Source organism: Jaculus jaculus, chromosome 2, assembly GCF_020740685.1.
Source record: "Jaculus jaculus isolate mJacJac1 chromosome 2, mJacJac1.mat.Y.cur, whole genome shotgun sequence".
In the NCBI taxonomy this organism is placed as follows: domain Eukaryota; kingdom Metazoa; phylum Chordata; class Mammalia; order Rodentia; family Dipodidae; genus Jaculus; species Jaculus jaculus.
In genome coordinates, this window is record NC_059103.1 from 173,298,863 (window position 1) to 173,313,748 (window position 14,886).

A 14,886-nucleotide genomic window follows, 5' to 3' on the forward strand; every position below is an offset into this window, starting at 1 on the left:
ATGCTTCCACAACCATAAATTAAACATTAACAGGTTTTATCATTAATCCACTTGTAAATTTCAATATATCATACAGTTAATTATAAATATAATTTTTTATTTGTTTGTTTGAGCTAGGATCTTACTCTAGCCCAGGCTGACCTGGAATTCACTGTGTAATCTCAGACTGCTCCTGAACTCACAGCTGTCCTTCTACCTCTACCTCCCTCCTGAGTGCTGGGAGTATAGGCATGTGCGACCACACCTGGGGCAAATGTAGTATTTTTGTTTGTGTTTGTTGGTTTTGTTTTGTTTTTCAAGGTAGGGTCTCGCTCTAGCTCAGGGTGACCTATTCACTACGTAGTCTCAGGGTGGCCTCGAACTCACAGTGAACCTCCTACCTCTGCCTCCCAAGTGCTGGATTAAAGGCATACACCGCCACATCATCACACCTGGCCAAATGTAGCATTTTTAAAAATATTTGGGCATGCAAGAGAGGGAGCCAGCAAGCAGGAAGGAGGGAGAGAGAAGAAAAGGGAGAGGAAGTATGGATATTTGCTCCTTTCACTGCAAATGAACTCCAGGCAGATGTGCCACTTTGTGCATCAGAGAAATTGAACCCAGGCTATCAGGCTTTATCAGAAAGCACATGTAGTACTATTTTAAAGCCAAGAAATCCATACCAGTTCCCTTTTGGAGAAAACTTGGAAAAATATATTTTAGGAAAGTATAATGACATGGATCTTTACAAGTACTCAAAATAAACATGATAGCTTTCAGTTATATAAGTTACATACACACAAATAAGGTTTGAATAATCCCATTATACACATAGAAAAGAGTCTACTTAAACTGGAAAATAATTCACATAGGACTAGAAATACATTAATTACCTTTTGCAATCTTTTGTGCTGTTTCTAAGATGGTAATTGCAGCAGGATAAGCTCGGCCGCTTACAGCTGACATAAATGGGGTCATCCCTCTTGCATCTCTAAAATGAGATATATATGAAAATTATCTTACAGTCTTCACACTAAATTGTGTTTCAATCACAGAAAGACTATTCTGTGAAGTTAAGTTTTGTCTGTTTATTGGAAATGAGGTATGCTGCCTAGGATGGCCTTGACAAATGGTAACCTGGCCTCAGTCTCCCAAGTGCTGAGAGGGTGCACCACTATCCCTGGATTATACTGTATGCATGCGCGTGCACACACACACACATTCTCTCTCTCTCTCTTTCTCTCAGGCAAGCTCAACAGACTTGCCTTTTAAAATAAATTTTATTATTATTATTATTTGAGAGAGACAGAGAATAGATGTGGTATGATGCCAGGGCCTTCAGCTGCTGCAAACAAACTCCAGACGTGTGTGGCCCCTTATGCACAGTGCAACACTGTACACTGTGCATGTGGCTACGTGGGACCTGGAGATTCAAATATGAGCTCTTAGGCTCCACAGGCACATGCCTTAACCACTAAGCCATCTCTCCAGTCCTGTCCTCTTTTTTCGTTTTTTAATACAAAAAGGGGGGAGAGAAAATTGGTGCACAAGGACCTCCAGCCACTGCAACTAAACCCCAGACATGTGCACCCCCTTGTGTACATGTACGACACTGTGTGCTTGCATCACTGAGCATCTGGCTTACATGGAACTGAGGAGTCATACATGAGTCCTTGGGTTTGCAGGCAAGCAGCTTAAACCGCTCAGCCATCTCTCCGGACCCTGTGATCTTTTTTTGTTTGTTTGTTTTTGAAGGTAGGGTCTCTCTCTGGTCCAGGCTGACCTGAAATTCACTATGTAGTCTCAGGGTGGCCTTGAACTCACAGAGATCCTCCTACCTTTGCCTCCCAAATGCTGGGATTAAAGGCATGCGCCTCCAGGCCCGGCCCCTTTGATCTCTTTTAAACAAAGAAACATACACTCTGATCCAGCTTACATAAAAGCTGATTTGATTCATTTGGGGTTCTATTCTACGAAGTTGAGAAGGCATCTATCATTGAAGAGAGCTCAAAAGCAGAGAAAATATAACATAATGCTAAATTGATGGTAATGTTTTAAGTTCACATAAGGCAACTACCCACACATTGCAGGATCAATTCAAACAATAAGAGTCACTTTATATGAGAGATTAAAAGTATTCTCACTTGGCAGAAAGGAGCTCACGTAGATAGGGCTGCAGAACCACACTGTCACATAACAATTTTAATATAAAATGTGCATTTGCTTTTCGGTCCTTGGACTCTACTACCGAAGGCTCTGTGGAAGGACCTGTAATTAAAGAGAGTTATTTGGTACAAAAGTAAATAATGGGCTGGAGACATGGCTTAGCAGTTAAGGCTCTTGCCTGTGAAGCCTAAGGACCCAGGTTCCATTCTCCAGATCCCATATATGGCAGATGCAAGGGTGCATGTGTTTGGAATTCACTTACAGTGCCCTGGTGCACCCATATTCTCTCTCCCTCTCTCTCTCTGTCTCTAATAAATAAATAAAAATATTTTTAAAAAAGTAAATAGCATAGATAAAACAATGCTGTGTAGTAACATGTTACATAAACCATCAAAATATTCTAGAAAGAAATTAACTTCATTACAAGACTCTAAATATAAATATGCATAAACACCATGCATTTTTTTGTGTGTATATGTGTGTGTGCGTGTGTGTGTGCGTGTGTGTGTGCGTGTGTGTGTGTGTATGACAGTGCAAAGAATTAGGTGCTAAAGTCTCCTTAAAACAAAAGTATCAATTCGAGCTGGGCATGGTGGTGCATGTCATTAATCCCAGCACTTGGGAGCAGAGTTCGTAGAAGGATCACAGTGAGTTTAAGGTCACCCTGAGACTACATAGTGAATTCTAAGTTAGCCTGAGCTGGAGTGAGACCCTACCTCAAAAAACCAAAACTAAAAATTAAAAAATGTATATCAATTCATAGAACCCTGTATCCAGTTTGCCCTTTTTAATTAAAAAACCCTAGGTAAACAGGGAGAGTTTGGAATGGTGGAAGTGCTCACCTGGAATGGTGGAAGTGCTTGGTCCTTGACCACTGCCAGTCGCTGCTGTGGTAAGAGATCCCACAGCGGGGGCCAGGATAAAATCAATGTCACCATCTTTCAGTAAACAGAACAGCAGGATGTGCATCATTATAAGCAATATATCTGATTTGTTCTCTTAACTGACCTTAAACCAAAGGTCAAATCCAACAAATGTTTAAGTGGAAACTTTTTTCCAGACTACAAGAGAGGAATCCACTAGGTTTATCTTGACATATTACCAGTCACTGTCATCTAGTGTCACACCAGCTTAGAAGTGTAAACTTTTCAGAAGAAAATCCTAAAATGCAAACCCCTTAACCAAGTTTTTACTACTAAAAATGCTATTATGTTCATCATGCTACTTTCAAGTATTTCAAATTTTTAAATATTTCATTAAATGTGCAATTGTTTTTTTTCCTTTTATGACTTTACCTTTCTGTTAAAAACTATATAAAACAAGAAATCTTACCAGGATCCATTGCAGGAGGGTCAGGAACCCAACTAGGGGGAGCTATCGGGGGTGAAACTGGATCCTGGTGGTCACTGGATGAAGCACCAGCCTCGTGTCTACCCAAACCAGCTGCTCTCAATGAACGTCTCATCATTTCCCGTAATCTCAAACTGGAAGAACATGACAAAATCAGAACTCATTACCATGTCAAAACCTACTGAGGTGTACAGAAGTTCTCATCTGCAAAGTTCAAAATATGTTCTCTAAAGAAACACTCCAGGCAAGAGAAGTGAAGTACAAATGCCAATTCTGAAAATCACAGATTAAGTCAGTGAGGGACAGAAGTGAAGCTAGAGTATTCTAGTACCCAATTCGACACTAAAACCATTAGAGTAAAGCTCCCATACACACTTAGGCAAAGGGAACAAAAGTTGCAATGAAGATTAGCAATAATCTTTCACAAAGTTAGGAAAAATGAACAGATAAATTTTTTGTCCTGTTACTCAGAAAATACTGATCAGCACAAAACCAGTACTGTTTCAGCCTACTAAACTCCTTTTCTGTGATCTCAAAAGCTATTAAATTAATATCCACATGAATTATAAAACAAAGAATTTAGGGTTTATCTGTTTGTTTAAGGTAGGGTCTCGCTCTAGCCCAGGCTGATCTGGAATTCACTACGAAGTCTCAGGCTAACCTTGAACTCACAGTAATACTCATACCTCAGTCTCCCAAGTGGTGGGATTAAAGGTGTGCACCACCAAGCCTGGCAGAGAGAAAGAATGGGCACAACAGAGTCTCAAGCCTCTGCAAATGAACTCCAGACACACCACCACTTTGTACATCTCTGGCTTTTAGATGGGTACTAGGGAATTGAACCGGGGTGGTTAGGCTTTACGGGCAAGTGCCTTAACCGCTGAGCCATTTCTCCAGCCTCAATTGAGATTTTTTAAATACCAAAAATATTTTTAACAGTACAACTTGCATACGAAGGAAATTGTGAAACTAAATCTTGTAATAGGTATTGTCAATGTCTGCACATGATTTTTTCCTCTTGTTATAAAAAAATACTGTACACGTGATTACATCATTTAAAAAAAAAAAACAATCATAAACACAGACCTCATTAGGAGAAATGGGGATTACCTGCCCAAATACTTTTATCTTTGAACAAGAGTTTACAAAAGCTATAAAATGAACACATTTAGGCCTACTAGCGATTAAGAGAGCACAAATGCCTTCACCAGGCTTCTAAATAAAGGTTAAAAACGTAATTTTAAGGGCAAGAACACATAAGGGACTTCGTTTTTCCATGCACACTCAATTCCAAAGACAAGATTTTTACGGGGTGAAACACCTTACGAGGTAAGCACAATGCAGCTATAAATAATACTGAAAGATTCTGGTTAATGTTTGAATCATCTCCAATTGTAATTATTTAATTTCAGAATAAGTGCGGTTTTTTTTGTTTGTTATTTTAGTGGTATTGTTTTTCGAGGTAGGGTTTCATGCTGGTCCAGGCTGACCTGGAATTCACTCTGTATTCTCAGGGTGACCTCGAACTCACGGCAATCCTCCTACTTCTGCCTCCCGAGAGCTGGGATTAAAGGCGTGCGCCACCACACCCAGCTTAAGTGCGTTTTTCCATATCAACACATTTCTGAATATACATTTTAGGATAGAAACACTGGAAGATCTTGCAAGGCAAATTTTAATGACTCTAATGCTAGCTGTTATAATATTTACTACTATATAGCTATAGGAGATTCTTTTATAAATTGTGGGTGGGGGAGCATCAGGATCACTGCAAACAAACATCAGACTTTTTGCAACTGGCTTTACATGGGTGACTGGGGAATTGAACCAAGGCCAGCAGGGTTTACAAGCAAGCTCCCTTAACCACTAAGCCATCTCCCCAACCCCTTATCCCCCACCCCCCCAATTTAGAAAACTTTTTAAAACACACATGGGAGCAAAGTACAGTGATATTTCAGCCAAGGTCACTTTCCTGTTGGAAGTCATCACCTAGAGAAAACAGCAGGCTTCTTATCAGTAGCAGCACACCCCGTAATGACTATGCACTGTGATGCTCCTATGCAATTAAGCTACACATAGGCACTGGGCATCCTAATATGTTGTATGTTGTACTCAAAGCACAGAGGGGAAAACAATTGCATTAATTGGGAGATACTGTAAATAACCTGAATGGAAATGCATATTTTGGGCTTATGTTGAGTGCTTACACCAGGATCACAACAAAGTGCCTACTATAAATAAAATAAATGGGCGAAAGGAAGCCAGGTGTGAGAATAAGGAGTAGTGGCAAACTGGAGGCAAACATGTTCATCTAAATGTATCCAAATTAAAAAAAAATGATGAAAATAAAAACATCACACAGGCCAAACGAAACATGTGGGCTATTTTCCAACTGCTAGCTTGGAGTAGATTAAGAGTAAATGAAGATTAAACTGAGACTATAGTCTCATCTTGAACTTGCAGTTGTTATGATGTAGTCAGCTCAATATTAAATGAGGGGATCATTCCTTGTCATATTTAAAATTGTCCTTAACCTTTTTCTTCATTAATATTCGTGAGAATATTTTTAAGTATATTGCCCAGCTCCTCATATAGATTCTTAAAAAAATAAAAAAATAACAATAAAAAAAGAAATTATTCTTCAAGATGTTGTACACAATTCATGGAGATTCACCTGGATCCTCAGTGGCTGAGCACAATACTGAGGAGATACCACCTTGCTGCTAACATTCAGAGTTTTGACATTTCTTCATATAGGCTTGCCTGGAGTCATCGTATTTTCTGACAATATGGAAGAATTCAAGGATGATGTAATTTCCTCTTTGTAAGCACGTTATATCCATGCTACAGAAGCCTTAGAATCCAGTCATGTTCAAACATAACACTGTGACAAAAAAGCGAAGGTCATGTGTCTTCCAGATTATCAATCTCTAGAGTACATACACCTGCAATCAGATGCATCAACCAAGCTTTCCACTAAATCTGCCCTTTGCACTCAGGAGCTATGAAGTCACATAACAAACTTCTGAGTCAAATCATCATCTGAAGGAACTTAACAGTACTTCATTCAATAGTGACACTGCATCAGTTTTGAGCTTACAGCTCAGGAATCCCAGCCTGCATACTCATCAAAGGGTATCGCCTAGAAAATCCAGTGTAGGCTAGAGGAGGGTTTCACTTCAATGAAGCAGTCTGTGGACTTCCTACTGCCCAGCGTGGATATTAAGACTCCTGTGCTTTCATCTGTTCAGCCGGCAGCCCTGAGTTTGCACTGGGTAAGAGCACTGCAGTGAAATCTTCGGCAAATTCCTCAAAGGAGCTTACTCTGCAAATTATTCTGTGAGCAACACATCGCCCACTCTTGAAGCTCCTTTTAGTCTTTGCCTTCAAAATAATCCTTACATGAAAAAAAGATGGCAGCACTGGTATTGGACAGATCATATCAGAGTCCAACTTGATTGGCACCTGGAATTTCCCTGAGAAAATGAAATACCTGAAATAATTCAAACACTAATTTCTTCATGAAGAATTTAAGTTGCTTTCCATTTTAGATCCAACACTTTGTCTGCTTAACATAAGTAAATAAGCTGGTGGTAATTCCCATTCTGTGTAGTCTACATCATGTTTTTATACTCTTTGAAAATTGTAAGTTGGTCACCTAAATAGTACTTCTGGATATTTCTGAATTCCAGGAAGCTACCAACCTGATAGCATTCCTGGTGCCAAATTAAGAAAAACTTTCTTTTGTTTGTTTTTGTTTTTCAAGGTAGGTAGGGTCTTGCTCTAGCCCAGGCTGACCTGGAATTCACTATGTAGTCTCAGGCTGGCCTTGAACTCACAGCAATTCTCCAACCTCATCCTCCCATGTGCTAACATTAAAGGCGTGCACCACCACGCCTGGCAAAAAATAAATAAATAAATAAATAAAAATTTTATTTTTTAAAGGGGAAGATGAATACAGACCAGAAAATAGGCCAAGTACACTTTACCACTTATAATATTAACACCCAGTGAGCAGAGATTTCATCTGCCAAGAACCAAGAATTTTGATTCTTTCATATCTAAAATAAATGTGGGGGTTTTACCTAAAGAAAGAAAACTATATATTGAATCCTTTATACTCATGTATTCAAACATCTAGTAACTTTTAATGGGCTATAAAGGTTTATCCATCCAACAACTGAAAACCTGAAAATTTAAAAGTGAATATTCATAATACACATTAGCCTTTCACTTCTCTGAGATCATTAAGATGCTTTAGGGATGGACCTAAAAAGTACATATGAAAATTAAAAGATTGAGGGTTTTTTTTTTTTTCTGGTTACTATTATCTTATTACCCGTTTTTCAACTACAGAGAACAACTTCCTAAGAAGAATGATAAAAAAATTTAGAACACATTAAAAAACTGAAGTTGGAACTGTGCTTTTTAATTATCCGAAGTTTATAAAGAGATCCTATCATCCTACATTTAAAATCTAATTAGCTATAAACATTTCCCTCCAGACAGCAAAGGAAAGAACCACAAACAATCAAAACAGAACCCACCAATTCATGCACACAATTGGTAAGAGATACACTGCTTGCTTTATTTGGATTTTCTTTCTCCCATTAAACTTTCCTTGTAAAAACCACATTACCTTCGACTACTCGAGGATCCAGCCCGATTACCTGGGCCATTACTGGAAACAACCGAGATGGCATTTGCAATGGCCTCCACAGCAGAAAGCCTTTCTGCAAATGTATTTCTTTCAGAACGCTCTGCTTCTGAAACATAAAGTAAAACATTAATATCAGTCTTTAAAATTGATGCCAAGTATGCATATGCCACCACCTCTAGAAAGTAACTACTGCATGTTGCTTTCAATTAACACAGCACATAACCAATGCTCTATGTGATTTGCCTTAGAGCAACATGTACTTGAGACAGGTTGGTTATGACTTTTAATATGATTTCTTTGTTCTGCTTTATCATCCAACAAAATCATAAATAAACTAGGCATGTGTGGTGGCGCACACCTTTAATCCCAGCACTCGGGAGGCAGAGGTAAAAGGACTGCCATGAGTTGGAGGCCACCCTGAGACTCCATAGTGAATTCCAGGTCAGCCTGGGCTACAGTGAGACCCTACCTCGAAAAACCAACACACACACACACACACACACACACACACACACACAGACACACACACATAAAAAAACAAACAAACAAAAAAAAACATAAACTTAAGGGCTTTTACCATTAAGGAATAAAAAGACCCATTATCAGTGCCCCAGTCTTAAGTTTATGTACTACTTATAATCCTCTAGGGATTTCACTGACAATGTCAAAGATGAAAACTGCAAGCACAATTCAAAAATGGAGCTGCCCAAATGTAATTAGCAGAATTCAAAACGGTTATGTACAGCTGCCCTTCATTTAGCCAATTAAAAACTTCACTGCAAAAGGAAATTTACTTTTCAAAGACATGTAACGTGTAACAACTCACTTACCTAATTTCCCCCCCATCTATACTCTAAACATCAGAATAAAAGTTACTTCAACTGGTCTAAAGCACTAAATAATTTCGATAACAAAAAAGACATTTGCAATCAGGGCTGGAGAGATGGCTTAGCGGTTAAGCGCTTGCCTGTGAAGCCTAAGGACCCCGGTTCAAGGCTCGGTTCCCCAGGTCCCACGTTAGCCAGATGCACAAGGGGATGCACGCGTCTGGAGTTCGTTTGCAGAGGCTGGAAGCCCTGGCGCGCCCATTCTCTCTCTCTCCCTCTGTCTTTCTCTCTGTGTCTGTCGCTCTCAAATAAATAAATAATAATAAAAAAAAAGACATTTGCAATCAAAGTTAGTAAATGCCTTAAAGTTCTTAATCTTACCCTCCTCTTCCTTAGTTTCCTTATTGCTGGTGGGAAAGCAAACTGACACACAAGCATGGAGAATATTTCTATTCCCATCACATCTGTGACTGATGAACGTCTGCAGCATTTGCAGGTTCTGCTCTAAAACAACCGCTTGCTCCAGATTCACGAGATACTGTCGACAGGCCTCATAGTCACAGCGCAGAATGTGCTGCATTAACGTTTGTTTCTGTGCTCAGGCAATATAGAGAGACAAATGTCAGTGAAAGCGAGTAGCCACTGTTAAAAATTACATATTTCAACAATGCCTCATGGACAGGACAATAACATATACTCAGAACTTCAAAGAATTAAAGTTAGCCCGGCAGAGAGTTAAACTTATGGATACTTATAAGCAGAGCACAAAATTGAGAAGAAAAAGTGAAAACATTCTGTAAAATACAAGTAAATATTTTCACCTTTCTCAGCTACCTCAACTTTGCAATTATAGTTGGATAGCAGCCATATGCAGCGCACAAATGAATGGGAATACCTGAATGGAGCACCCATGTTGGGCCTGTGCACCAGTTAGATGATGCCTGGCATACATTATAAATATCAAATTAGAACACTATTGGTATTGTTAAGTTGAACAAGCAAAGAATGTACATTTTGTTCCAGACTTACCTTCCCTCCTTGTGTTCATTTTGGTTTGTTTGTTTGTTTGTATATACACAGTGAGAGAAAGAGCTAGTTGAGTCTGAGCACATACCACACAGCACAAGGTGTGGCAGTCAAAGGACCACTTTGTTTAAGGCAGGATCTCCTGTTCTTGACCTAAGATCTCCCGACTTGACATAAAAGTGCTGGGATTAGATGCACACCACCTCACGCAGCCGTACGTGCTAGGGATACAAACTCTGGCCCTTGTGCTTGTGCAGCAGAAAGTGCTTTACACACTAAGCTATGTCCCAGGCCCTTCTTTTGTTTCTAAGTGCACTGTATCTTCATACATGAAATAAAAAAACCTTGAGCCGGGCGTGGTGGCGCATGCCTTTAATCCCAGTACTTGAGAGGCAGAGGTAGAAGGATCGCCGTTGAGTTCAAGGCCACCCTGAGACTACAGAGTTAATTCCAGGTCAGCCTGGACCAGAGTGACACCCTACCTCAAAAAACCAAACCCCCCCCCCCAAAAAAAACCCAAAACAACCACTTTAGCTCCCTCAGAATCATAATAGGAGCAATTTCCAAGGGCACAACAGATGTAATCAACAAGGACACAGTAGTGCCAATAAAGCATAGAACATACCATTAACTTCCTGACAAATAACCTGAATTCCAGTGTGCTCCTTCCTTCACAAGTGAAAATCAAGGGCATGGGTAATTTAATGGATAGAACATAAAAGCACCGTTTACTTTGCTTTTCTATTTATTTGCAAACAGATATGGAGTGGGGAAGAATGATAATGAGCACACCAGGGCCTCCAGCCACTGCAAACAAATGTCAGATGCATGCATCAATTTGAGCATCTGGCTTTACATGGGTATTGGGGAATTGAACCTGGGTTGTTAGGCTTGGCAGGCAAGTGCCTTAACGGCTGAGCCACCTCTTCAGCCCACACTTATTTTATAAAGCAAACAAACATGTTCATTTAATCGTAAACCATGAATATATCTAGCAAAAAGCAAGTAAGAACAGATATGTGGAAATACATGAGAAGAAAAACAATGCACTTGAACACTTGCCAGCAAACTAGTAAACACTTCTCCAGCTTTCTAAGGAAGAAGGTAGATGGTGGGAGGTTGTTTTTCACATACAAGACACACACACACAAGACATCTATTTCAATACTTACTTCATGTGAGATACGGCATTTTTACAGTGGAATTAACTACTGCTCTGAGGAATATTATGGTCAATATGGTCAAAGGACATAAAGCACAGTGCTTTCAAAGGCAACTGACCAAGGTGTTTTTCTACTATTGTTTTGAAGCAAGCCACCCATCATAGGAAACAGCTTCTCTGCAGGAAACACTCATTTCCAGCATGCTAGACTGAACACGGACTCTCACATTGAGAGTATCAATATCATGCTAGCTGTGTTTCAAGAAATAAAAGCTCATTTTGCATTACAGTACTGTATTTGAGATTTGTGTAGCAAAGGGCACAGGAAGTTCAGTAAAGCTTTTCTGTGGCTCTGCTCTGTGTCAAGCCCAGGTCACTGAGATGAAATTTAATTGGTATGTTGACATTTTACATCTGCCCAAGATGCTGACAAAGTACCCAGGTCATAGAATCAACGGCCTACACTCACACAATATAAATGGGTGAAGAGGCTGGAGAGCACAGCTGCTGTAATAAAGGGCAATTTGCATTGGGACTCAGAAGCTAACAGTAGGTCACAGAGCTTACATACAGGTTCTAAAAGGTAGTCAAACTGTTTATGACATAGATCATGGAGCTTTGCCGGTTCTTGTTGTTGTTTGTTTGTTTGTTTGCTTTTTAAAGAAATTGAAAATTTGAAAGATATTTCTGAAGATCAAGTTCAGCCTACAAGCTACTTCCTAATCCACACCACTACAGTTTGTATCCACTTGTTTGGGTCAAAATTAAGGCTAAATTTGGATTTGGAGTCTGTCTCTACTCAAAAGCTTCCAGGAAACTCTCAGGATCATCTGAATTCACTGCCAAACAGTCTACGTACCTATCACCTCTAAACTAATAAAGTTTAGTTCCTAGATTATACTCCATTTCCATCCTTTATAGAAAACTAGTGCTTTATATATATCTCCAGTTCCTCGGCTCTCTTCAAAGAGGCTTTCCTCCCTACAATGACCTACATGCAGCCAAAGGTACAACATGTCATCTCTCCTACAATTAACATCTGATTACTGCATCCTGTTGCTCTCCATTTGGCTTCCAGGATGCCAGTCATTCCAATTTTCCCCAACCCTTCCAGGAGCTGCTTCTGTTTCCCAGGCTAATTCTCTCCATCATCTAAGCATTTAAATAATGAGACTATTGTGGCTTGGGCCTTGGATGTCTCTTCTCCATAACCATGGTGAGTTCATTTCAGTGTGCTTCCTTTAACTACCAATTCTCATGCACATTAGACTTGATCCCATCTCTATTAGTCTTCACACACTGTTTTTATACTGTGATATTAAAGCTTGTAACTTGGTGTCACTGTGGGAGGAACCTAGGGTCCTGCCAGCACTAAGGGATGTGTGTGTGTGTGGAGGGGGGTGTAATTCCAAAATAAGACATGAAAAGTGCCTGAATTTAGCCTGGGGTCCCCTGCAGTTTGGCTGCCTGGTTTTTGCTCTTGCTTTTTGGTGGTGAGTTTTCTCTTTTTTGCCATTATGGAACTTCCCCTGCATCTGTAAGTTTCAAATAAATTCCCTTCCTTTTATAACTATGCCTGGTTTGGATACCACAGGTAGCAATTCCCTCCTTGACCCCTATCTGATTATTCAAACCTATAACCAGGATTCACTTTCTCAAGGAAGCCTTCTATGTGATCAGTCTGATTTTTATCCCTCCCTTTGAATTCTCCAAACATATGTCTTTCTTAAACAAAATCACATGGTAATTACTGAATTACTTATCCTTATTGTTTTAGGTTTTGTAGGAAGACAGAAGAGTTAATGATGTATCCAAAATTTCTCTCTAGAATACAGTATAATCTTCTGAATGAAAATATTATACAATTCCAAAAGTAAAATTACCTCTACAGCCATGATGATAATAGCAGCTTTCTTTTTGATTGTTGAATTAGCTGGAAGATTTATTAAAGAATGTACCCCCATTCCGAGACTACTAATGGGTGGAAGATCAAGCCAGTCGGGATCTCTTATTCCTCCCATGCAATCTTTTGCCATTGGATAGATAGTACCATTTCCATCTCGAAGAATAATGGGAGATTCCTGTAATTGAGGGGGAAAAAAAAACTTGGTTCCTAGTCAAAAGCTATTTTATGAGCCTATTGTGATGGTGCATGCCTATAATTCTAATACTTAAGAGGCTGAGTAAGATAGGGTGTCCACAGTGTTACTCAGCATGCTGTTGGCCTTGTAAATAAGCAAGTTAAGAGCAAGGTTCTTGCCAAGAGTATTAATGTACATAAAAAAGCCAAGATAGTTTCCTGAAACAGGTGAAGGGAAATGATCAGAAGAAAAGGGAAGCCAAAGAGAAAGAAACCTGGGTGCAACTGATGTGTAATGGAAAAGAGCCTGAGCTGCTGGAGCCTAGTCCCTTTAAATTCACAGCTTAATAATAGATGTCACAAATAAATAAGACATAGACTGCATGCATGTATAAATGAATTAACTAAAGAATTAGAAATAATGATCTAATTTTAAAGTCCACATAACAGAACAGGCCACACAAATTCTTCCATAGTGTTCTGTCAGTATGTGTGTGGGCACATGGGCAAGAGTATACACATGCATGTAGAAGCCAGGTGTTCATGTTCTGTATTGTCCTCTCCCATCAGTCAGAACCTTATTTCCATGATACAGGGTCTCGCAGTGAATCCAGAACTAACATATTCAGCTAGACAAGCTAGCCAGCAAGGCCCCGGGATTCTATTGTTTCCACCTTCCCAGCACTGAGAATGCAGGTGCAGATCACCCTGCTGGGCTTTTACATGGGTACTGGGGATCTGAACTCAGGACCTTATGCTTGGAAGGCAAGTACTCTATGCACTGAGCTATCTCCCCAGCCTGATGGCCACTTTTAAAGAGCAAAAATAGCCTCTTACTTGTCCAGCAGTAAAAATAGCCACATTCTTCTCATTCTGACCAAGGAAAGCAATACTGCTTGTGGGAAAATTATTTTCTTGTTCAGCTTTTCCTGTAGCAAGATCAAAAATGCAATACCGTACCCAATTTCCAGTCTTCAAAACAGCATGCACACCTTTAAAACACACACAAATGAAAAGAATGATTGTTATAGACCTTCAGAAACATCCAATTAAAAATTTTCCAAATTTTGATCTCTCTGGTCACATATGTGAACTATCCAGCTACATTTCATTCCATTAATTTGTAAATTGGGAGTAAAAACTGTCAATACCACAAAGTAGTCTATTTCCATTTACTATCAAGTATTACTGTGGTAAAGCATACTAACTGAAAGAGGCAGAAAATTTTTACCTTTGGAATCTACATTCACTGCTAGTATTTCTGTTTTTTCAGGTATACAAAGCTTTTTAGGAGTTCTCTGAAAACAGTCAGGAACTTTGGGAGTTCCGCCTGTTTTGACAACCTGCAGGAAAACACAAGGCATCTTGCTCTCAAGCTGGAACATACTCAAGGAGTCAATCCCACAACTCACTGGCTGACAGCGTCCACTCTACCTGTAGTTCATCAATTCTAAGTAGCCTGCAATCTTGCAGGAGAGAGGAAGGGTCGGCATCTTGACCAGAGCTGCTGGGACAGTTTGTGTTACTAGATGTTCCTGGAAACTTTACAGCAACATAGGCACCATCCACTTTGAGCACCTAGAAATACAGGCAAATACACTGAATATCAACAAGAGCTTGCATAAGATCAGTATAC

At 39.6% G+C, this 14,886-nt stretch overlaps 1 protein-coding gene across 5 annotated transcripts in view; it reads right to left on the reverse strand.

Annotated features, from left to right (window-relative positions):
- Positions 1–14,886, reverse strand: part of Ubr5 (ubiquitin protein ligase E3 component n-recognin 5) — a 158,411-nt gene that overhangs the window by 51,473 nt on the left and 92,052 nt on the right. For all 5 annotated transcript variants that reach the window (XM_045144166.1, XM_045144168.1, XM_045144167.1 and 2 more), the window contains 10 exons: positions 14,685–14,828; positions 14,482–14,593; positions 14,088–14,242; positions 13,054–13,251; positions 9,364–9,574; positions 8,135–8,261; positions 3,478–3,629; positions 2,988–3,083; positions 2,124–2,247; positions 873–970 (listed from right to left, as the gene is read on the reverse strand). In XM_045144166.1, coding sequence (XP_045000101.1) covers positions 873–970; positions 2,124–2,247; positions 2,988–3,083; positions 3,478–3,629; positions 8,135–8,261; positions 9,364–9,574; positions 13,054–13,251; positions 14,088–14,242; positions 14,482–14,593; positions 14,685–14,828 — 1,417 coding nt within the window. The remainder of the gene's footprint in view (positions 1–872; positions 971–2,123; positions 2,248–2,987; positions 3,084–3,477; positions 3,630–8,134; positions 8,262–9,363; positions 9,575–13,053; positions 13,252–14,087; positions 14,243–14,481; positions 14,594–14,684; positions 14,829–14,886) is intronic.